The 25,798-nt window shown below is 43.1% G+C and overlaps 1 protein-coding gene across 1 annotated transcript; it reads right to left on the reverse strand.

The window, feature by feature from the left end:
* Nucleotides 1–37: 37 nt before the first annotated feature.
* Nucleotides 38–25,798, reverse strand: LOC311140362 (lamin-A-like). Its single transcript, XM_084175390.1, has 13 exons — nt 25,578–25,798; nt 23,017–23,408; nt 6,444–6,600; nt 5,844–5,969; nt 5,223–5,396; nt 4,873–4,998; nt 4,457–4,677; nt 4,035–4,371; nt 3,748–3,855; nt 3,437–3,556; nt 3,191–3,247; nt 2,648–2,854; nt 38–2,387 (listed from the first exon to the last, which is right to left on the reverse strand). Exons 2-13 carry the CDS (start codon nt 23,370–23,372, stop codon nt 2,352–2,354), a joined length of 2,025 nt encoding a protein of 674 aa, XP_084031516.1. The 5' UTR covers nt 23,373–23,408; nt 25,578–25,798; the 3' UTR covers nt 38–2,351.

Genomic DNA, 25,798 nt, shown 5'->3' on the forward strand with positions numbered 1-25,798 from the left:
TTAAATTTGATTAAGAAGTCAACCACAAGAGAGCATGTGTTGGGAAAATAATTTTAAAGGCAAAAAATAGTAAATCACTACTACATTCTACTTGGATTGCATGGCTTTTCTATATTAGGCATAATCATTTCTTACAAATTCAATTGAGCATTATGTACAAGGACAATTTCCGTACAAATATGCAAATATAGCCTACATACTCTGTAAATCTATAAATTCCATTGTCTTTAAAGACAAAATACCACATATCTTTGGAATTGACACTTCATAATGCAAGAAGAATACATACTTTTCAATTATCACTAGCAGGTATCAATAAGGCACTTGAGAAAAGAAATATACTGAAAAAAGTGACAAAAGTTAAACTGAATCGGTCAAGTAAAAAATGAATATTGAGCTTTTCTCAGGTATTTATGGGACAGTGAGAATAATCACCTTTTCTCCTATTTGGTAGTGATAGAAATGTGTATGAAGTACAAAAAACAAAACAATGTTGCAAAAACTATCAAGTATTCTCAGAAAATCTTTACTGCTTATACATCCTATAAAAGGCTGCCAGACTACTGTACATGCCTCTTAATATGCAGTGGATAAAGCTTTGTAGATGATTGTAGCTCGTTCTTGACAAAGTTATAAAGAAATAAGAAGCTCTCATACCCCTCCTCCCAACCCCCCCCAAAAATGTATAAAACATGCCCAAAAGCAAAGCCACTAAGCTCAGAAAAACATAGCCATTATAATCCTTTAGTGGGAGAGAGGCCTCTGGACAATAGTCTCAAGACTACAATACATGATTACAGAGGACAAAATAAGTCAATGTGAAATTGGCATCATATCATGAGGAATGGATGGTTTAAGTTTCATTTAGGTTTCCTTCTCTAGTAAATACTCTTTCTGACATTGTCAAAGTGAGAGTTCTTATGCACCATGTAAATATAAACAGTAATTGAAGACAATAATTGATTACACTGAAAATATGCTATGAGGCAATATTGGCACCAACATATTTGCCAGTGCAACATACTGTAGTTCATGAATAAAGTAAACTTTTGGCCAGATAATACCATATAGTCTAACTACCCCTATGGGTCGTTCAGGCTCTAGCAAGGCTTACTTACTAACTATCTGAACCCATTATTTCTGACACTACACCTGATACAAACAAAGGTACAGAATGTACACATTCTGTTGCACTGCTGTCATGAGAAGGTAAGCATTGTCCTTTCATTTAAATCAACATACTTCCAACTCAGACAATTTCTGTCTTTAGAGTCTGCCTCATTCCCTCATCCATTAACATGCAGAATCATAATAGAACGTTACAGTAACATTACTATAATCCATTTGGCAATTATCTCAGATTCAAAATGCAACAAAATAGTCCCTAGAAATCATATTTTTCTGCCTTGATGAGTTGCCCTACAGTACAACTACCTAAACAAAAAGGTGTGGCATAATTGTTTTGTTTTTTCAAACAAGACAAAGGTGAGGTCAGACAAGGATTATCAGCCTCTAAGAGGAAACTCTTTCTAGAGGTCATATGAAGACCTTCCTCAACTTTACAATACAGTACTACAATACAGTACCCATATCTGTGCGCTCATCTCGTTTGCTTTCCTTTCTTTAACAACTACGAACCTCTTTCAAGCCTGTGAAAACAAGTCACAATTTGGAACCTTTATCCATATCACCATAGTTGTCTGATTGTTTCATGAGTAATACTATAGATGTCATTCCATAAAAAACTACCGCCTTGTGTTCAGAAATATAAACCACTTGATGGCAGTTTCAAGTTTGAGCTCCTCTGTAACTATGGCTTTAGAATGACCAATCCCATCATCCCATCGCTCAGTCTAATACAAAAAACCCATAATCCTCTAGGGGTCTGAGGGGGTCAACTCCATCTCTATTAAGTGACATTCAGGACATTCTATGGTAGTGTATGGGGAATACCAGGGCAGAGATCCCTGGTTCCAGCCCCCACAGGGTTTGCTGCTGTGCGTATTTAGTGTTGACAGCTTAGACATGAGACACAAAAGTCCACTGTAATGGTTAAAGGTGCTTTCTGTGCCTCTCTCCCTAGATATGGCCCTAAACAGTGCAAGCATCTGCCCAGCCCACATGCAATATAACTCGAATATACAAGCTCATATATCTGAAGTGAATACGCAGCTCCTAACCCTTTTCCAAACACCAAAGCCAATCTAACCTGCAGATTATGTCATACAAAATAGGACCAATCATATACGAAACAAAGGAAGTAAAAAGTAATAAACAAATAAAAAAAGGAGTCTCCCATCCATGTGTGGTGTGGGAGGTTCTTGTCCAGGTAAGGTGGTGCCTGCCTGGTTTTACATGATGGAGCAGTTCTCCGGTCTGGGACCTCCCTGAGAAAGACAGGAAGTGATATGGGGGGGGTTAGAGGAAGTGAGGGGGACAGGAAGGCGATGTTGTCATAACAGCCTGAGAAACAGGAAAACTGGGATAACAGTGTTGCTGTGCGCATGTGAGTGAGAGAGAGAATGAGGGGGTGTTTGTTCTTTGAAACAGAAATAGTGTGTTAGGTGTCTTAAAATGTGGGTTAAAATGCATTTGTCTTCATTAAAACGATCTACATGATCAAACAGATAATGGAGTCCTACAGTACCTGTCTGGGTGAGTTGCTGCCCATTATAAAGAGGGGAGACATCAGGCCCTCAGGTAGACCCCCTCCTCCACTGCTGATGGAGCAGGAGCCGCTGGACACCCCTGAGGTGACACAGCTCTTATCAGACGGCTGGCCACACGAGCCACAGACCACCGTGCGGCTCCGCAGGTTGTACTCACTGTCCACACCGCATGCGCTGTGGTTGCCCTGCAGAGGGAGACAGAGAACAGAAGGTTCCAACATTACTGTTAAATACCAATTGTAGCCACTGTGAGGCAGTGGTTCCTACACTTTTTAGCACTGGGTAAATCAAAGTATTTCAATTTTTATTGTCACCCTTTAGAGAAGTATTTTAGATGTATCATTGCACTCCCCTGGCCTTGTTGGGTGACTAAATCAGTACTCTACATAATTTAACCTATTTTCATCTGAAACATGAACAATGTTTTGGCTCAATAGCCTTCCTCACAGTGCAAGTATAGTTTGAGTCATTTATTTATTTATCGTCCTGAGCCTGCGTCTTTCATAAACAGTGAGACTCACGTCATCGTCATCATCTTCCTGGAACAGGGTGCGTGTAACTTTCCTCTGTGCCATTTCCTGTGGGAAAGAGGCGCAGAACAGTCAGTTTGTCAATTGGCTATGACGTGAGTAAGGTAATTGATCAAATCTCACATGCATTCAAAAATGTAGGAAGTGGGATGATGTTGCCAAGAGCAAGACTGAACAGTCAACGGGACAATGGGAAGGGACAACTACAAACATGTGCGTGTGTCGTGTGTGTCTCACCTCTCCATTGGCGCTGACCAGGGTGGTTTGGAACAGGTCTCCGCTGCCCCATGAGTTCTGGGTCTTCCACACCAGGTCTGAGGGGGGATTGTGGGTGCCACCTGCTCCTGAAGCCCAAATCTACAGAGGGAAGAGGTACAGGACTGTCTGTTATGGCCTGATCACATGCTACAGATACTTTACACACAGGCCTACATTGTGACAAACGTGCTGCTCACTGTTAGAATACACACTTCTCTCAACATCGTGTACGAAAAACTGAACACAAACATAGTTGATGACAGTGCAGACATGATGAAGGTTTTACTCACTGTGACGGTCTGTCCTGCCTTAAGGGTGAACTTGGGGGGGAACTTGTAGACGATGGGGGTGCTGGTGCCCACCTGTCTCTTCACCTGCCAGTGGCCCAGGAGCTGGTCCTGAAGGAGAACAGATAAGCATTAAGTCGGTTTCAGCCAATGTCAACTAAAATCACTAAGTAGAAAAGTCATTTTACAACATCACCCAACATGGTGTTTTTACCATATAACAGAAAGCATGCGACGCATCGTAGCAGAAAGCACCCATTGTATGTCAAGCTGACCGATTAACTCCATACCTCGTTGGCCTTGTTGCTGAGGCGGACGTACTTCCCCTCCAGGTCCACCTCGTCCACGGTGACGCGGCCACTAGCAGAGGCCTGCTGGATGATGCGTGTACGGGTCACGGCGCCCCCCGCCAGGCTGGAGGTCTCGCTGTCGTTGTCATTGAGCCGTCTCTTCTTGGCGCTGGCCGTGCCTGAGGAGTTGCGGCTGCCGCTGGTGGACTGGAAAACGCGGGCGCTGTGGCTGTGTCCTGAGCCGGAGGTACGGGTGGTAAGGGTGTGTGCTGAGCCCGAGCCGGTGGTACGGGACACGGTGACTCGGGTTGGGGGAGGGCTGGGAGACAGACGCAGTCTGGGAGGAGGCAGAGAAGAAAGATTGTTGATACGAATCTAGTGTGTGTGTGTGTATATATGCATGATGTGTAATGTCTCCTCACCTCTCCTCCTCTCCCTCCAGCAGTTTACGGTAGGCGCTGATCTCCATGTCCAGGGCCAGTTTGATGTCCAGCAGCTCCTGGTATTCATCCAGCTGTTGCTGCATCCGCATGCGCATGTCCCCCATCTCCTTCTCCTTGTCCTCCAGGCGCCGGCGCATCATGTCCCGCTCACGGGCCAGAGACTCCTCCAGCTCACGCATCCTGGCCTCCCTTGCCGCCAGCTAACACAGAGAGGGTTGATACGCCGGTTAGACCAACCAAATGGCCATATTTGACAGAGATGAGATGAACTGTGCTAATACTTTGTATTAGAGAGCCAACACTAGAGCTAAGATTACAGCTGTCAGACCTCCACAGTACGGAGATATACGGTAAGAGACTTCTGTGATTGACAGATGGACAGGGTGCAGCCGTACCTGTTTCTGCAGCTGGCTGAGCTGGGAGGACATGCCCTCCATCCGCACGCGGGTCTGCTGCAGCTCCTCGTGGGCCGCCCCCACCAGGGTGCTGTTCCTGTCTGCAGAGTGACGGGCGTTCTCCAGCTGAGACACACACAGGGCCAGAGGTCAGAACGAAACCATGTGTCTGTGCTAGGTTGGCACTGGGCCAGTGAAAGGATGTTGAATGATGCATGGACAGTCCTACCGAATTCAACTGGATGGACAGCTTAGTGAAATTAAAATGAAATAACACTACTGATTTGAACTGATCTACTTCTAGTCCACGTTCGAGCTGGCAGTGTGGACCTGTGGGTTGTGCTCCCTACCTTGGAGTTGTAGGTCTTCTCGATCTCGTCCTTGTAGATGCGGACCTGCTCCTCGTGCTGGGCTCTCAGCTCCATCAGGGCCTCGGCCAGCTTACTCTCGTAATCCTGCTTTGTTCCTGCACTGTCAATCTCCACCATGCGAGACTCGTGCCTGCGCTTGGACTCCCTCAGCTCCTGCAGGGAGATAGACGGTACAGGCATACCTGAGTTATAGAAGAGGTAACCTAATAAACCAGACTGATCTCGGTGTTCCATCAGTCTGGTTTACAAGGCTAGTGAAGAGAAAGAAAGAAAGAAAGAAAGAAAGAAAGAAAGAAAGAAAGAAAGAAAGAAAGAAAGAAAGAAAGAAAGAAAGAAAGAAAGAAAGAAAGAAAGAAAGAAAGAAAGAAAGAAAGAAAGAAAGAAAGAAAGAAAGAAAGAAAGAAAGAAAGAAAGAAAGAAAGAAAGAAAGAAAGAAAGAAAGAAAGAAAGAAAGAAAGAAAGAAAGACAAAAATAACAAGAGAAGAGAGAGAGAAAAAGAGAGTGAGGTAGAGAGAGGCGTAAAGGAAGAAAAGGAGAAAAGGCAAGATAGAGGGTAAGAGTGTGAGGTAAGAGAGAGAGAGAGAGAGAGTGAGTCTCACCTCTCCGTAGATGTTCTTCTGGAACTGCAGTTCTTCCTTGAGGGTCTGCAGGCGGTTCTCAGCGTCCACTCTCCTCAGCATCTCATCCTGAAGCTGCTTCTTAGCATCGCTCAGACCAGTCTCCAGCTAAGGGACAGAGAGGTTAAAGTTGGATGATTATCTTTAGGGTTATGTTAGATTAGATATGACTAATTTGTTGATCGGAAATCAACTGTCTAGTTATCAATCTCTTTGTCAAGGAGGAATAGAGGAGTTGCATGTAGGATGTCAACTCATGACTGGGTGAAACTGTAGTTCACTTACGTGACCAAAAGGTGGCAAATAAATATTATTCGGTCTATATTCATTTCGGAGTTCATTGAGAACGATCCATGATGATGCACTGAACTTGTTACAGCACTTACCCAAAAATCATATTCACAATTGATAGTTCTTTAAATGTAACCATTTTTCTTTATATACAATGGAAGAAAAAAATAGAGTTTTTTTTCATCCAATCATATGCAGTTTGAACCCTGTCCCTGAGGAGCGAGTATGCAGTATGTGTAGAATTCAGAGTTGTCACAGTTATCCATTAGGTCTTTACCACTAGTCTCTTACCTTGGCTAGCTGGGCCTTCAGGTCCCTGACCTCAGCATCTAGAGAGCGTTTCTCCCCCAGGGCGGTGGACAGGGAGGCATCTTTAGAGTTCAACAGAGCCTCTAAATCCCTCAGCCGGGCCAGAGCAGCCTCCAGGTCCGACTCCTTCTTCCCATTTCTGTTGAGACAGGTAGTTAAATATATCAGTTTCCTGTTTCACTAACACTGTCGGTGTTTGAGCAACTTGGGTCTAATGCAGTATGATTACAATAAAAGCTGTTATGCATTTAGGCTCTTACAAAGCATCAAACTGTCTAGTAACCTCTGTGCATCAACTTCCTATTGACAAACATTATCCACATTGGTTCCGATTCTGGGATAACATACTCACTACCTGTGAAAGAATCATGAATGCCTTGAGCTGTCCCTAACTGAACTCAAATCATATTGCATTGCAATAAAATGAATTGACCGGAACATAATTGAATCAAGCTCACCCTTGTTCTAAACAAAGGCCAACATAGGCACTCCTGAGGGAATCCCAGTTAAATCAAATGGAGTGGCTGCAGATCCAACTTTTCCCTGACCTTTTTTCCCATGGACTATAGTTCCTGAAGCTTCTGCACCTGCAGATCACGTTATGCTCCTTCGTTTCTTTATGCACACATTTTTGTGGTCTCCTTCCCTTCACATTTCTCACTGTCAATCGTGAATGATCATTCTTTAAGTTTTACCATCTGCATACCAACAATTTGAGCTCAATCAGTTTCATGGGGATATGCATTTAGATCTTGAGTTATACAGTGTTGTTTCGAAGTAGCCTAGTGTGTTGTTTTGAATGATGTACAGAGCGAATTTGAGAAAAGATGGTGTTAAGAAACTATAGCATAGCCTACTTGTGTATTTTACCTAGCGCCACACGCGTTTGAGTTTTGGCCACGAGAGAAAAATGCGTTGGTGTTTTGTTCTTACAGTAACGTAATACTATTATAATCGGTTCTGTTATGTAGAATACTATCATTATGTGATCTTGCAGACATTGATTCAGCTTTGATCTAACTTTATTAAACGAGTACTATTCACCAGAGTAGCCTGTTCTCTACGAGTAAAGCAGAGAATAGTCTGGAAAAGGCTTAAATCAAAAGCATTCACATTTGTTTGCATGTGCGTGTTTTTTTTGTCAGACCTCTAAAGCAGGCATCAATTTGCAGTAGTCGCAAAAAAACAGAAACTTGGACTCGGACCGTGGAAACACGATATAGCCAAAACAACAGAAGACGAAGAGAAAGTGCTTACTTGAGCTTCATACCAGTTTGGCTGGCGCACAGTGAAAGCCAAGCAGGAAATAGATTCCCCGTTATTACATTTGGCCCCTGTAGTTCAATGTTCATTGTCACTAATGACGCCCATCTGCTTGGGATATGGCTTCCAGACCACTAACCCACCACTCAGCCCTCATGCTCCCCCAGCCACTGCCAGCCTAAAACAACCTCTTTCATCCAAATGTATGCATGAATTCAATAAAAGACACAGAAAATCAGAACTATATGGAAACGCCCGTATAGCCTAGAACACAAGAACACACATACCGTCTACAATGGAGTAGAATTATGCTCTGCCACACACTGACTAGCCCTTGTCCCATCTCAGATTTCACAAAGGCCCAGAGAGTGATTGATGGACTAACAGGTGGCATCCAACCCCATTTACCAGCACCAGCACCATCCACAGACATAACCATTTGCATGAAAACAAAGACCCAATAACATTTACATTTACGTCATTTAGCAGACGCTCTTATCCAGAGCGACTTACAAATAACATCCTTCATGCACAGGAACACAAACACCCATACATATATTACAGTGATGATGGACAAGATCCAGCAATTACAATGTACAGAGGCATATTAGTATGTAGAAAGGGTCCATTAAAAACATTGTCTGCATATTTAATAAATAATAACTTAGCTATACATGTAGCAGTACACTGCCTAGTTTGATCTGAATTAATTAAACCAGTATTCTTAATTTCGAGTGGCTTAAGGAAACTCTATCCCTGTGTAGATTTGATTGGGCTCTACTCATTAGACTTTATGACCGACACTGGGGTCATATTTAGCTTATTTTCCACCTGTGTGGATGGAGAGGATCAGTCTAACAGCTTGTACTGATAAGCCTGACTGACAGTGACACACAGGAGAGCTCAGTGGGACATGAACAAGGAGTCATGTGAGGAATGTGTTGGTACTGTAGCCGGACAGGCCAGACAGGGAGAGGTGAGAGGCTTTTTATCTGGAAGAGAGCGCTAAGAAGAAAGGAATTCTTTCCGGCTGGCTCCTGTGCTGAAATATTTCCACTGAACTGCAATAAGAGTCACTATTTTAGAAAGGCCTAGCTCTTATGTCATAGATACTCACACAGGCCCTCATACACGCAGGTACTTGGGAAGGCATAAGACATATCCCACTAAACAGCAATCTTTCAATCAAAAACAAGTTAATCAAGACAGACAGCTTAGTGACTGGGGGCAAATGAAACCGCAGTTACTATACTGTTATTGTCATTTTTACAACCTACGTTCAACAATATTTGTTACGTTTAACCACCTTTGGTGGGGCCAAGTTCCCTCTGGCTTATAGCCTAACTGTGGCCCTAATGAAGTTCTCACTGTTCCAGTGGTTAGGAGGGTGTTGTTTGTGTGGAATATTTTAAAATAGTCATTAAAATATAATAGACATGGGAGAACCCAGAATAACCCAACGTAGGGCTGTTAGTCCTGTGTTATGAGGTGTGAGTGAGTTTGTGTGTCTGCATGTGTGTATAGCCTAACTTGCACACTGAGTTGGAACAGTAAAGCGCTTGTGTCCAGACATTTTTAGTGTTTAAATAAGACATCTAAACATTTCATGCTGGGGCGACATTAATGCCTCTAGAACGGTAGCTTGTGTGTGGGTGGTGGGCCATTTATTATGGCTAGTGGGCTATGTGGATCAGCTCTAGTACTGAATCTATGGTGATATAGAATGTAAATAATAAGCATGTAAACTCAGCAAAAAAAGAAACATCCTCTCACTGTCAACTGTTATTTTCAGCAAACTTAACATGTTTAAATATTTGTATGAACACAACAAGATTCAACAACTGAGACATAAACTGAACAAGTTCCACAGACATGTGACTAACAGAAATGGAATGATGTGTCCCTGAACAAAGGGGGGATCAAAATCAAAAGTAACAGTCAGTATCTGGTGTGGTCCCCAGCTGCATTAAGTACTGCAGTGCAGCTCCTCCTCATGGACTGCACCAGATTTGCCAGTTCTTGCTGTGAAATGTTACCCCACTCTTCCATCAAGGCAACTGCAAATTCCCGGACATTTCAGGGGGGAATGGCCCTAGCCCTCACCCTCCGATCCAACAGGTCCCAGACGTGCTCAATATGATTGAGATCTGGGCTCTTCGCTGGCCATGGCAGAACACTGACATTCCTGTCTTGCAGGAAATCATGCACAGAACGAGCAGTATGGCTGGTGGCATTGTCATGCTGGAGGGTCATGTCAGGATGAACCTGCAGGAAGGGTACCACATGAGGGAGGAGGATGTCTTCCCTGTAACGCACAGCGTTGAGATTGCCTGCAATGACAACAAGCTCAGTCCGATGATGCTGTGACACACTGCCCCAGACCATGACGGACCCTCCACCTCCAAATCAATCCCGTTCCAGAGTAAAGGCCTCGGTGTAACACTCATTCCTTCGACGATAAACGCGAATCCGACCATCACCCCTGGTGAGACAAAACCGCGACTCGTCAGTGAAGAGCACTTTTTGCCAGTCCTGTCTGTTCCAGTGACGGTGGGTTTATGCCCATAGGCGACATTGTTGCCGGTGATGTCTGGTGAGGATCTGCCTTACAACAGGCCTACAAGCCCTCAGTCCAGCCTCTCAAAGCCTATTGCGGACAGTCTGAGCACTGATGGAGGGATTGTGCATTCCTGGTGTAACTTGGGCAGTTGTTGTTGCCATCCTGTACCTGTCCCGCAGGTGTGATGTTCGGATGTGCCGATCCTGTGCAGGTGTTGTTACACGTGGTCTGCCACTGCGAGGACGATCAGCTGTCCGTCCTGTCTCCCTGTAGCGCTGTCTTAGGCGTCTCACAGTACGGACATTGCAATTTATTGCCCTGGCCACATCTGCAGTCCTTATGCCTCCTTGCAGCATGCCTAAGGCACGTTCACGCAGATGAGCAGGGACCCTGGGCATCTTTCTTTTGGTGTTTTTCAGAGTCAGTAGAAAGGCTTCTTTAGTGTCCTAAGTTTTAATAACTGCGACCTTAATTGCCTATCGTCTGTAAGCTGTTAGTGTCTTAACGACCGTTCCACAGGTGCATGTTCATTAATTGTTTATGGTTCATTGAACAAGCATGGGAAACTGTTTAAACCCTTTACAATGAAGATCTGTGAAGTTATTTGGATTTTTACAAATTATCTTTGAAAGACAGGGTCCTGAAAAAGGGACGTTTCCTTTTTTGCTGAGTTTATATGATATTATCGCATGTGAATGGCTGGTAGAAGGTGACATCGAATGGTAATAGGACATGGTAATACAGGAGGCCTGGCTGTGATGACATAGAATGTGAATGACCGGAGTATGGCAATATTGGATGTGATGTGTGTCAGTAACTTTGTTCATCAGCTGTAGTACTGAGGATATAGGTGATAATGAATATGAATGGCATTGTTGATCAGCTCTAGTGTTGAGGATATGGATGATATTGAATGTGAATGCCTGTGTATCTATGACTGCAATGCATTTGTTTGCTCCAGGATGTCGACTCAATGGAATGCATGACCTGTAAACAATGGGAGGACATTGGAGAATCTCATGCCTGAGCATGAATGTGTGAAAGGGAGAGAATGTGTGTGTGCAAACTGAATACATTTGTAGAGCAAAATTCACTTTGAAGTAAGTTTACATTTGAATCAATCCAAACTTGGACCACACCTCAGAAACCAGTGTGGATGGAATTCTGTTTATCAAAACAGCATGTGTTGGATGTGGACAGTTTATACAACTGAATTTTAGGGGATAAAGAACCAAACCGGTGTACTGTATTTATAGCATGTGGGGTGTGTTGTGTTCAATTGTCACAATTATTCATAGGCCATTGATCCGGGCATCTAGAAACCATGTAAAGAAAAGGAGTTAAGGAAGCCTACAGTTAACGGTCTGATTTAGATAAGAGAAATATGCTGCAAATAGGAGCAAGTCGATGATGCTTTGAACACACTGTAGCCCAACTGTTTCTCCTGTGCACATTACTGTTGTGATAATCCCGGTTACCCAGAAGTAAAATTATCTTGCGAAAAAGTTTGTCAATTCCTGTTTTACTTCTGGGGGGAATGGCGTTAACAATTGTGATTACCTTTTTGCAAAGGAAGGAAGCGAAGTCTCCTCCCTCGCAAACGGAAACTCTTGGCCAAACCCCTCCCTTCCACTAATTTCCCTCGTGTTTATCATGGCCAAGATACACATTTTAGTTTTCATGAATTTTTACGTACAGACAATTTTGACTTTGTGGCTGTGGAATCTAGTGGAAAGCGTTTATCATCCGCACACAGGCTTGAAAATCACCGCACCAGTTTAAGCACCGCCTTCGCTCAATCCTGATTCGTCCAAGTAATCAACGACGAAAACCCAAAACCAGGATCTACTGCTGCTCGTAATCACATCATTTTATGTGAGCCTTGACAGATTCTTGCCGTTTCATCTGTCCACGAGAATCTGTCCACGAGAGATTACTGTTGTGACAACAGTGTTATATCAAAGCCCACACATGACTTAAAGGGCAAAGGACAAAGAGCTCTGTCTCTAAACGTTTTCCAGTATACATAGAGAGAGCAGCAGAGCTACTGCCGAAAGACAGTTTAGTTGAGTGTGTGTGAGAGAGAGAAAGGGGAGGAATAATAAACTGAGGAATGTGTTGGTTCAGCCTCCACTCTTGGGTGACTCACTGCTATCTTTGTCCACCTCAATGACGAGAATGGAGCCCCCCCCCAGAAATAAAAAAATATATTTAAAAAAAGGAAAAACCCACAATCCTGGCTGATTTGCTGTGCCGTTGCTATGACAACAGAGGCCTACTCATCAGGCCTAAAGTATGGCATTTCCCCACATTTTGGATGGAATGGATAAACATGTAGAATTTTCACTGCCGATGCTTACTTTGAGCATATTTCAGAGCTAAACTCTGTCGAAAAGCTTTCCTCCCTTATAGGCCTATTTGGAAAAGCTTTCCTGTTAGGCTCCTGGTGGAAAATCTAGCCTATAATTACTACAATATGACAGATGCAGCATGCGGAATACCCACATAGTCTTAAAGGCTTCTAATGTCCTGGCAGCAGTAACGGCTAAATAATGATTCACTATGAAGACCAGGCAGAAACCAGAGATCGTATCTGTTTCCCATGAAGTTGATGTTAAACAGATCATTCATTGCATGCACTCTATATCATATTTTAAAGGATAGGAAGCATATGAACAATACTAGACACTGTTCATTTTAACTAGGGATATATATTAGTTCACGTCCAAATTACTTTTTACACATAACTACTACAGCGGCATGATTATAGACAACTATGAACGCTCCTATACTGTGTGTATGTGCACCCATCCTCTGGTCCCCTCATTCTATTACTACACCTACTTTCTGACTCTCACTCTGTTACGCACAGTAAATTACATTCCCCCATCTTGTAAACAGACATTTCCCTATCAGTGCAGGCTAACAGTATACCGTAGTGAGGCGGTCAATGCTAAATCACCCCACTAATGGGAAAGGCCAAATCTCAATGGAGTCACACAGTCAATCAGGCGGTGCAAAAAGCCCTCTGGCCTCTCAGTGCTATTAGGGGGTCTGTTAGGAATGAGAATGTAATCACCCCCTCCCTCTCCGGTGTTACTACACAGTCTTCCACTGCACGGAGTTGTAATGGTTGATTGATCTGTATGGTACGGTGCGCTACTAAGGAACGACGCCCCGCCCGCCTGGCTGACATGTGTGAACACGTGTGGGTGGGGTTCCTTGGACGTTGGAAATTACCGGCAGTCCTCCGTCCCTAAAGACGAACTTTGGGCTCCCATCCCTATTAATAGCAATCCTTTCCAATCCCATTTTCAAAGTGGTACATTTAGGAAACAGAGAATACAGAGGGAAAAAGGAAGGCTGTTGAATAATGGGGTCGTAGTGCAAACAGGGTCCAGACCATGGATTGGTTCAACTGTTACTTCTGTATTGATTCAACAAAATGTTTAAGTATGTCATAGTATTATTTCAACTAAAGGTTGTTTATGTGAACATAATTTAGAAGCACTGTTAAGAGGACATGGGGATCTTCCAAATGGGCTACGCAACTCTGACATTAAAATAACATAATACAATACAAAGTACAGGCTGGCACATGATCATGTCTCTTCTGGGATCAAATACAATGGAAGGGATTGTTTTCATTCCGTGCGTGTGAGAAAGAGAGATAAATCACAAGGTGAAAACAACCCAGCCATAGCCAGAAGCCACCCACTCACCACATCCATATGGGCAGATGGGAATAGAGTTTCTAGTGTTTCACCACCAACATCATGGTGCCCATGACTGATAACTTCCTTGGTATGTTTCAAATAGACAAGGAGAGAGAGGGGGATATATGGAGAGGAGGCCATTTCATGTCACATAAACATCCTATACATGGGTCATGCTCAGTAGGTACAAAACGTTTTGAAACAGAAAACTAAAATCCCCCCATTTTGAAATGCTTTCTCCCCTTGTCATGTCAATTGAACATGACCCTGCTTGTGCCTCCCATAATATCCCCATTCAAACACATGGCCAGCAATGAGGAAAAGAAAGCGTCTCTCCCACAGATAAGGCCTTTTATGTAGCTCTGGCTTTGTGTGTAAGTGACACAGGCCTGGTTCCGCTTATAATGATTAGTTAGTGATTCACCATGACATGAGTCAGAAGCCCAGCGCCCTTTCATTCAGTCTGCATGTTGGCATAAGTGCTAGCTATCGTTGTTTGATTTGATTATCTAGCCCTGATTAGGTGTAGCTCAGTTGGTAGAGCATGGGGTTTGCAACGCCAGGGTTGTGGGTTCGTTTCCCACGGGGGGCCAGTATGAAAATGTATGCACTCACTAACTGTAAGTCGCTCTGGATAAGAGCGTCTGCTAAATGAGTAAAATGTAAATAACACAGGTTAGCCAGTTTGTCCTTGTCTTTTACCACTTGTAACACTCGTCCTATAATACTTCAACTGTCAGGAGTGTTACCTACACACAGAAAATGATGTAGCTATGTATATACATTCTTACACCTCTAAAAGGTCTTTTAAACATGTAGTAGCCTGTATCAGTTTCAGTCAAATTTCAGACGATAACACTAGTTAAATAAATTGAGATAACATGAAATCAAACTACTGCATACTGAAATCAAAGTTTAAATACATTTCTAAAGTTATCTTTTTCATTCAATATTGGTGTAGCCAACCTTGGTAGAACATACGCTCCATGTAGATGAACAACAAACAGTGTATGATTGGCTTTGAAAGAGCAAACAGAGCCAGTGGCGTGTCCAGGGGGTAACTCAGGGTGGCCACGCCACCCCCCCGAAATATGGTTGGCCACCCCAATGGCCCCCCCATATATTCGGAGATGATAGGTCGTCTCTGAATGTATTGATAAGACGCGCACCGAGCATCTCACCGGAAAAAGCATCCGAGCGAGCGAAACAGCGCCCCTCTGTCTTAGTATGTGTAGCCCAAGTATCTGATCTTGTCTGGCCAAAAAGAGTATGACATGTCCAGACTGCATCAGGTACATGGGCTACAGATACTAAGACAGAGGGGCGCTGTTTTCCTCTCTTGGATGCTTTCTCTGGTGAATTGAATGAAAATTATGAAAGATAGTTGGACACGAATGAGAAATCATTTTATACGTTTGTTTCTTTTTTTATTGTTAATTTTTGGGGAATCCTGGCTTCCCTTGGCAAACATGAATACACGCGACTTTGTAGGCTGAATGTCATAACACTTATGGCGTTTGTAAAAACCCTTTCCATTCAAATGGTGGGTGCACAGTGCACTGTTCGGATGCTGGACTTATTTTGGAGTAGACAAACGTGTGCAGGTAACCTACTTGATCTACTTTTTGAAGTAATTTGTTTACCAATCAGATGAGAACATCATGAGACTGGTTGTGTTCATGACACATTAAAAGGGAATATATTTTTACAGTTAAATTACATGCCGATAAAAATGTATTTGTGCACGCGCAAGCACACATAGGAGGTCGAGCAAAGAAAATAGAGACCCCCCGAATGTCACGGTATAATTTGCTCTCTGGATGTCGCTTTCAAGTCAATTTACTGCTGTATGCTAATACCCTTATATAAAATCCATGCAAACACTAACAAAACTTTTGGAATTGATTTATGATTTATTTGAACAGGGAAAATGTACCAAACCTAAGCTGAAGGATTTAATGCATTGAACCATCATAATTAAATTGGAGAAAAAAAATCCTGGTTCAAAATGGTATGGTCCCCCTAAACTGGGTCTGTGTCCCACCTTGGCCACCCCATTCAAAAAGTTCTGGACACACCACTGAAGAGAGTCAGAGCTTAACTGATCTGAGGCCTATTACCCCATGCAGCTGCATTGAGTTACAATGAAAGCTCTGCTGTGGTGCCATGTGAATAGATGGGGAGTGGCGCTAACGTTAGCATTATGGAACTAATACAGCCTATTCTAGCCCATGGGAATAAGGCTGTAACAGCACAAAACTGTTGTTAGATGCACTAAGCAGAAATCGCTCCGCCATTTCCTGGATGCTAAAATTCTAATAGTTCGCCTAATTTCAGTTTGTGACAAAACAAGCAAGTATAGTGTAGAGAATCATTGTACCATCTAAACTGCTGTGAAATGTATTTTCCATAACTAAAAGAGAAAAAATGAAACTTAAGAACAGGAAGCATAGAAGTAGCACACATAGAACAGATCTACTGCTTCTTAGACTTGCTTTCAATGAGAATGACAGATCTATAACACACATTTCTATGTGATTTTGGTCAGGTTGCCCAAGAAGTTACATATTCCAGCTTTAAGAGGTAAAGATGAGTTCCCTTCTGCTCTACGGTATGTAAATGTCAGTAAACATTTCCATAATGAGCACTTGCATTGAGGAGTAGTCTATAACAGTGCATTGGACAACATTGGCCTGCATCTGGTTAACCATCACAATAATCATTTTAAAGCTTGGATTGTATAGGCTCCAGTAAACAAGAGTGATTGTTAGTGACACAAAATGCAAAACATCTGGGAGGTATTCCTGAATGCTCAAAATGCTCCATGTAAACATCAAGCTCTGTTGAATGAAATGAAAACGCTTCAGATTTATTGATAATCTCAAATGTTCTTGGGAGTTAATGAGCATTCAGAGTTGTGGTCATCAACTGGCAGTTACATTACTGACCAGATTAGGAAGTTTGGGGTCACACCCACTTCATCCACTACCAAATGGGAACTTCCCAGTGTGTTGAGTGTGCGTGACTTACTTTGAGACGTGTGGGTGTTTTAATTTGCATTTGTGTACATGTAATGTGTGTGTCTGTAAAGTGATTTACCCTTTTAGCGAGCGGATGACTCATTCAGCTTGGCTGGGTCCTGAATAGAATCAAAGTGTTATGGAAACTCTGATCCAAACACTGCTCTACACACACACACACACACACACATACACACACACACACACACACACACACGTTCCAGCCCATCAATGCCTTCTCGGAACACAGTACTGGTCTACCGAAAGTCCAAACACTACTCTTTAATTATCAAAACTCCAACAAAGAGAGCTCTATATAGCAGACATCACATTTACAGTCTTAGCGCATCTGTTTTCCATTGCCATGTACTTTGTTAGGGCTAGTGGAGCGAGTAGCCACAGGACCAGGCTAGGTATACTCCCACTAGACCTAGGAGACACTAAGTTAAAAGACAAAACAATGTATGAGAATAGCCATCAATTGTACAACTACTATTAACATTGTTGTGTAACTACAGTCATTGGTACAGTCAACCCTCAAGCTACCTATGCATTGCTAGTCCTCTGTAGCTCAGCTGGTAGAGCACGGCGCTTGTAACGCCAAGGTAGTGGGTTCGATCCCCGGGACCACCCATACACAAAAAAAAATGTATGCACGCATGGATAAAGCGTCTGCTAAATGGCATATTATAGTCAATAAACTAGTTGAAATAACTACTAATGACACAGTAAACACTGTAAAATGCACTCAATAATAAATCAGCGACATGAAAACAAAGAGTACTGGTTGTTCATGAAGACAAACACCATTTTACAATAACATTATTTAAATATACTTACACATTTTCAATAAGCCTATACCTGTGTCTCTAATAGCAGGTCAAACAACAACAGGTTTCATTTGTGGCCAAAATAAAGTGTGTCACCCAAATCCAGGGAGCCTGCGGTCCAGACAGACCCCCTTGGTTCTGTATAACTTGAGAAGGTCACACTGCGTCACATGATACAGGCTGAGGACATGCTGGTAGAATATGACGCTGCCCTCGAGGGAGTTTACAGAGAGAGTGGTGATCCAAACCTCCTGGGAGAAGCTGGAGTATAATAAACTGTCATGGTACACATCTCTTCCCTGAGGAAAACGGCTGCACTCTGTCGAGTTTCTATTTGTTCCATGAAGAGCGAGCGTTTTAGAAACCAAATATTGATTATTTGTGCCTCACGAACTGTACCATTGTTGAATAAAAAGTGTTTTTTCTTCTATTCAATTCAAGTTCTGTTCTGCACAATTAAGGATGTTCACCAACTATTTCTCTCTCTCTCTCTGGTGTACTTTCCCTGTTTCTATTGTGGACTTTAGACATTCATATCCTGAGGGATTGTGAGCCAAAAGCCTGTATTGAGAGGATGTTTGAGTGCAGAACCACAGAGTATTTGAACAGCTTAGGTACATCATCATTCATTGCTATTGTCCATTTTAGGGGAGAAGGACTTCATTCAAACACTTTAGCATAACAAATGGACTTCAATGGGTTCCTCCTATTGTCCAGCTGTGTGTCAGCCCCGCCAAACATTCACATGATTAAATGGAAGTAGAGTGCATTACACGTCAGCAAATTGTTTAGAGTTTCCCTGAGCTAAAAGTAGCAGTATACTCCTTGGTTACTAGTGGTAACCAAACTATGGGTTTAGAAAATATTTGGTCCTAAAAATAGACCAATTAGCCTCCTTGTATTACTATCCTTGTGGGTACCGGAAATCCCCCACCATGACAAAGGCTATTTGAAGCTTAGGGGTTAGGTTTAGGGTTGCAATTTGGGTTAGGGGTTAGGTTTAGGGTAAATAGGATTTTGAATGGAAATAAATGTTAGGTCCCCACAAAGATAGTAAAACATGTGCTGTGTGTGTGTGGACGTGTTTAACTATTCTTGTTGGGACCAGAACACAAGAATAGTAAACAAACCAACATTTGACCAACTGGGGACATTTTGTTGGTCCCCACAAGGTCAAATGCTATTTCTAGGAGGTTTAGGGTTAAGGTTAGAATTAGTGTTAGAATTAGGTTTAGGGTTAGGGTTAGGAGCTAGGGTTAGTTTTAGGGTTAGGAGCTAGGGTTAGGGTACGGGTTAGGGAAAATAGGATTTTGAATGGGACTGAATTGTGTCCCCACAAGGTTAGCTGTACAAGACTGTGTGTGTGTGTGTGTGTGTGTGTGTGTGTGTGTGTGTGTGTGTGTGGAAAGGAAACTGTGAGAACAAACTTTCTTAATGAAGGAAATGTGTTTGTGCTATATGATAAGTGTACTTCCTGCTGTGTTCTCTGATAGTCCCAAAGTGCTACAAGTTGGCATGGCAGCCACTTCAGCACAAAATACATTACAGTACATAAAGAAGACAAATGACGTCTTATCAGATGTTCCATCATTCATGTCATTGGAATGAAAACACAAGTAAAAAAGGAAATATGTTGGGATACTTCACACTGTAATCATATGAATTATAATGAACATTTAGAAGTATCTAAAAAAGACAAAACATCAAAACAAACAATAAACAGACAAAACATCAAAGTGTTAGAAGATCTTAAATGATCCATTGTGTTATACTTTTCCTGTCCTGCCCCACCCTTAGCTACGCTGATCTGTTACTCTGTGCCAACAGGTATGGCACACAGCAACCTTGGAAAAGCGCTCAATAAACACACAGACTCTGGAAATCCGGAAATGGGCGCGGCTATTGACTTTGGAAATCCCTCAATGATATAGCCTACTCCACCACCTTTGATCATGATCACTTGTTTTACAGTCTGCAATAGATTAGTGAACCATCTTTACTTCCAGGTGTGAAGAAAAAGGTTTTAAAAGCAACAGGTTAACAATATAATTCGCATTGTAAACTGGACAAAAGTATATTGTCAACACAAAGCAGTCTATTCATCCAGACGTCTATTCATTGTCTGGGAGGGGAGACAGGGGGTTGTCCTGCCAATGACGACCAGGAACAGGTTCCCCCACACATGCTCCTGTTTCACATCCACTGGCACAGATGGAAGGCACTGTGGCACGAGACTAGCGTCCGCCGCCCCTCTTATGTTCTAGAGGAGGAGCATTCACAGTGGATAACTCGACTAGACCTTGACGAATGTGGGAGTGTGGGCCAAGCCTTGGGGCTCATGTTGAAGCTTAGCAAATCATATTGTAGCATAGCAGCGTCTTAGTTAAGCAGTCGATATTTTAGGCTACCCCGCTTGTGTTCTAGCCTAGCGATTCTTCCTCTATCCTAACAGTGGAACATGCTTTAGCCAAATAAGGTTTGTTTTTATCCCCCCTGGCAAATCATTTACAAGCTAGACTGGGTTATAGACGAGCAGTTTACATCCCAGTAGCCCAACGGCGGTGGTCTGCCCTCAGGGGAGTTGCATGTGCGACACAAAGACGTCTGTGTGGCATGGCCCAATGGCATGTCTATGAACAGGTGTGTACAGTCATAGGTCAAAGTAAGTGACAGTTACATCTGTTGCAGCACACATCAAAACAGGGCTAGAGAGGGCTTGGCTCTGTATAATGTACAAGCTATACAGCATGTAGGGCCTACAGTAATGGGGCATTATAATATTTGAATGACTAACAATATTGTTGAAAGGGACATGCACACTTTCTGTTTATTTGTCAATCACATTGCTGGGACAGTATACTGCTCTGTCTCTGATAAGAAAGTTACATTTACTTGCATTATTCTTGCAAGCCCTCATAGGGCACCAGCCAGTGGTAATAACATGGTGTTGATAGGGAACTAGATGATACGTATTAACTATTAATAAAGATGATGCACTGCTCTGCCCCAGAGGTTCAGACCTAAAGGAGAGGACACAGCCAGCAGCTCCTTCCCTTCCCACAACCAAAGCCTTGAAAAACCTCTGAGTCACCACCCTGTCACACACCCATATCAAGACTCCCCGGCTGCCATGGCAACCAAACACTGGAAAACACACCAGCTGCAGAGTAAGAGACTGAGCCTGCCCACACGGGCCTGAGATACATTTCCACCACATGTGTAACAAATGATTGGTTTCCTTTGGAAAGCAATATAGTTATAGGTGCTGTTGCTATTTTTCACTCAGCTAGGGACCTTATGGCACGATGGGAAAGAGAATTTAAGTGAACTGTAAAATTCCATTCACTCACCAAACTGACTTGGTTTTTAAAGAGAGTCACTACACTCTGAAATGCATCCACTTCTTCACACAGTCTAAATCACTCAACACCCTCAAGTCAACATCCACAAGTCCACACCCTGACCAAGGTCGACACTGAAACACAAACCTACCCCAGAGCCACACCCTCACCTGCAACGTCGGGCACACCATATACTGTACATTTCATCTTGACGGATACACTGCCAACATCAATTGAAACATTCACCAAGTGAAAACACAATGGCACTATGGTTGGACTAGTAAGACTCCACCCTCACCTCTCTGTACAGACGCCGTTGCTTCAACATTGCAATTGCACGGTGTTGAAACTCACTGAGGTATGTCAATGAGAAGCTGTTGAAGACAGTGTTTGCATAGCTTAAAAATATTCCTATTCTCTGTTTGCGACTCCCTTTGGAGGGAAGCCCCATGCATAAATGATGGTACGTTAAAAGAAACAAAGTAGGAGAGTAAAATAATAAGTAAATACAACTAATACTTTCAATTGTCTTTCATTTTCTCAGACGCACTCCAAACATTCCTGTGGAGTCATTGCAGGCTGCTGCCTGCTAGTGGGAGAGAGAGTTCTGTGCTATTTTCTGTCTGTGGACACATTTACCCACTGAACTCTGGTAGACAGATACCTTTAACATTCTCCCCAAGGTCTAACTAACCTGCCCAGCCAGTTCAGATGGCTCAGTTGGTTGGAGTATGGCGCTTACAACACCAGAGTTTGGATTAAAGCATGTTTTATCTTAACCTGGAAAGGCTTTGATTGAAAAGCGTTGCGTAACAACGAATTGCATGCGTGAGATTGTGTCATTACACTCGTAAATCAAGCTAAACAGAGCGAGCTGTTTGTCAGGGGCGTGGCCCCGTGTGGGGGAATACAGTATTTACTACCCAACCTGCTGAAAACCACCAGGAATGTACTCAACTGATGTCAGGCATGTCGCTCTCCACACCTCTTTCTAAAATATTTTAGAAGTTGGAGTTGAACTAATAGGTAGTGTACATTCTGGTGCAAAATGAATGTTGCATCACCCAGGTGTGGATTAGAAGCACTACCAATCACACCCTCAGTGGCAAACTGCCTTGGAATTAAAGGTTGCAATGGGTTCAATTCAATTATTTATTACTAAAGGCTTGTCTGATCAACACTCTGACAAATGTACCAGCATACTGAAAATGGCTTCAAGGCTGGTGTACTTATGGTTTGGAAGAGAGAGTGGAACATACTGTAGTAGTGGAAATCTACTTCATTGAGAATGACTGTAGTGAAGGACTGGAGTAAGAGCAGACCTGCACTGGTTGATGAGTCAGAGCCAGTCCAGGGAAATAATGTTACCACTAATTATGTGTAATGAAATGAGATGGTGTCTCGTCCTCTGGTTTGAATATGCCCCTCCCTATCATCATGTAGGAGGTTGTAGGCAGGTAAATGTGTGTTATTGATGTGTGTCAGTGAGATTACATGCTGAAGCACAATCACTTTCAAATTCAGACTAAATGAATTAGTCCCTTGGCCAGAACCCAATGTGTCCCTCGGCCAGATACTTACAATAGACTCACTTTATGACACCACATTCAGATAAAAGATTACCCATAAACCTCCTGCCTTTCCGTCCCCATCCCAGTGTTTCCCCTAATAATACTCCTGCCACCCCATCTTCGCTAGCTCTCTTACCCCCCAACGTGAACATTTGGCCTCAATTCAATTGAACATTTTGGTGTTTGCAGCCTTTGCATGCTGCCTACGGAAAACTAACCTATAGGGGAAACCCTGCCAACCTAATGTGTCCTACCTGACTTTGAGCTCCTTGTACTCCTCCTTGACTTTGCCTAGCTCCAGCTGCAGTCGGGCGCGCTCCTTGGCCACCGAGTCGAGGGTCTTGCGGGCGTCGGCGAGCTCCGTCTCATAGGCCGCCTTCATGCCCGTCACCTCACGGCTGATCTCGGTCTCAGACTCGGTGATGCGCAGCCGCAGCCCAGCGTTCTCTACCTCCAGCGAGCGCACCTTGTCGATGTAGACGGCCAGCCGGTCGTTGAGGTTGCATAGGTCGTCCTTCTCCTGCAGGCGGGAGATACGGGTTGGGGAGAGCGGAGTGGTGCCTCCGCCACGGCTGGTTCGTTTCTGACCCGGAGTTTCCATAGTGGACATCCAGCAGGTGGTTCAGGTGGTTATCTGGGAGACAGGCTGTGGAGGGAAGGATGAATTAATTAACATAAGATACAGAAGATGTTAGAACAAGTATAGTGAAGCCTGAGGGAACCATGTGAGTTTGCATGAAAATAGTAAAGGAGGAGGGGGGTGGGGTTTAGGCGTGTAACAGCTATGCATCTCTCCCACTATCAGAAGCCTTAATAAATTGCTGTTTGGGTGGTTAAGCAACTTTAGCTCTCTCCTGAGCAAGTGAAATTCCCACCGTCTGGCGTCTGCACAGTGAACAGGCAATTACGATAATATACAAAATATGTATTCAAGAACTACAGAAGCATACAAAACAATGAACAAACATTATACAAGCAAAGAATAGCTGCATCATCTCCCTTGTCGGCCAACTGCTTGTTGAGACAGAGTGAAGAAGTACTAACAGCCTGCTAATTATGCCAGAGTCATTAATTCTGAGAGATCTGTCCGATGGTTGTCTCCTTCGACTTACATTCGGCTTGCCTTAAACCTCAGTCATTATACCACAGCCTTGACTCACTACATAAATAAACACAGCAGATTGCCCTGATTAGGAGATGAAGAACCACTGTCTCAATGTTTAGACAGGCAGAGGCAGCAGTGCAATGACTGTCAGAAGGTACTGGATGAAAGGCTTTTGAAGGCCAAAAAACGAGCTTAGATTCCACTCTGGAACTTTGATATGGCCGTAGAGTATATTATGTTCTACAATATATTGACAATAAGCAATATAAAAAATTATATATTCATATTTAAAAAATATATACATCTCTAAATACTACTCATATTACAGAGCAAGCTGAAAAGCTTCATATGTCACCAATTTTTACTTTGTAACGTCTACAGCTGAAACATAATGGAGTCTTAAAGGATAACTTGGTAAGCCCAAAATGTCATAAATAAGCCAACTTTGATTAATTATTTCTCAATTATGCTTTTAGATACACATTTCTAATACACATAGTGTACCAAACATTAGGAACACCTTCCTAATATTGAGTTGCACCCCCTTTTGACCTCAGAACAGCCTCAATTCGTCAGGGCATGGACTCTACAAGGTGTTGAAAGCGTTCCACAGGGATGCTGGCCCATGTTGACTCCAATGCTTCCCACAGTTGTGTCAAGTTGGCTGGATGTCCTTTGGGTGGTGGGCCGTTCTTGATACACACAGGAAACTTAAGCGTGAAAAGCCCAGCAGCATTGCAGTTCTTGACACACTCAAACCGGTGCGCCTGGCACCTACTACCATACCCCATTCAAAGGAACTTAAATATTTTGTCTTGCCCATTCACCCTCTGAATGGCACACATACACAATCCATATCTCAATTGTCTTGAGGCTTAAAAATCCTTCTTTAACTCGTCTCCTCCCCTTCAACTACACTGATTGAAGTGGATTTAACAGGTGACATCAATAAGAGATTTATTTTTTTACATTTTAGTCATTTAGCAGACGCTCTTATCCAGAGCGACTTACATGAGCAATTAGGGTTAAGTGCCTTGCTTAATGGCACATCGACAGATTTTTTCACCTAGTCGGCTCGGGGATTAGAACCAGCGACCTTTCGGTTACTGGCACAACGCTCTTACCCACTAAGCTACCTGCCGCCCTTTCACCTGGTCAGTCATGGAAAGAGCAGGTGTCCCTAATGTTTTGTACACTCAGTGTACGTCAACAATCCTTCTTCCAAAGGACTATTGTATGGATTACATTTTGTGAAAATCCCCAAAATCATGGTCTTTTTTTGTCTGGGTTTCGTGAGGAATCACTCAATAACAGATAGATGAAATTATTTCATTACTCGTGCAATGATACAGCACATACGATAAATAAGTAACTGATAAATGTGAACACCTTAACACTCCATATAATGTACAACATGTCAAGTCCTTTCCATAGATAATGAGGTACTTTTGGAAAGAGTAACTTTCCCCAATAACCATGCATTTCAGTAACCTACACTGAATGACATATACTTTAAAAAGGTCCCAGCCGAGTTGTTATCCCACGCCCCCAACCGGTCAACAATGAAAGTGAAATTACATTTCAACTGTACACTGTAGCCGTCAAGATCAAGGTACAAGCAGGAACCGATTCTCTCATCTCTGTTAGTGTGGGCTCACATTCACAACTGTCAGTCAAAGTGCAACCAGAGCTAAAACGCCTTTGTCTTACCTTAGTGGGAGTGGGAGGTTGTGAGTGGAAGCCTCCTGGTGGTCTTCACAGCCGGACCTCTGGAAGTTTAGCAGCCGGTGTGTGTTATAGATAAGGTGTTCTTCTCTGGGTCTGGTGTGCCCCTGTGGAGTATAGGGAGTAGGATCAGTGCTGTCTGTGTGCCTTTGGCTCACACTTTGGAATGGCTGCGTCACAGTCTCTCCTTGCACATGTATCGCTGA

This window comes from Coregonus lavaretus (assembly GCF_964263955.1).
Source record: "Coregonus lavaretus genome assembly, chromosome: 13".
In the NCBI taxonomy this organism is placed as follows: domain Eukaryota; kingdom Metazoa; phylum Chordata; class Actinopteri; order Salmoniformes; family Salmonidae; genus Coregonus; species Coregonus lavaretus.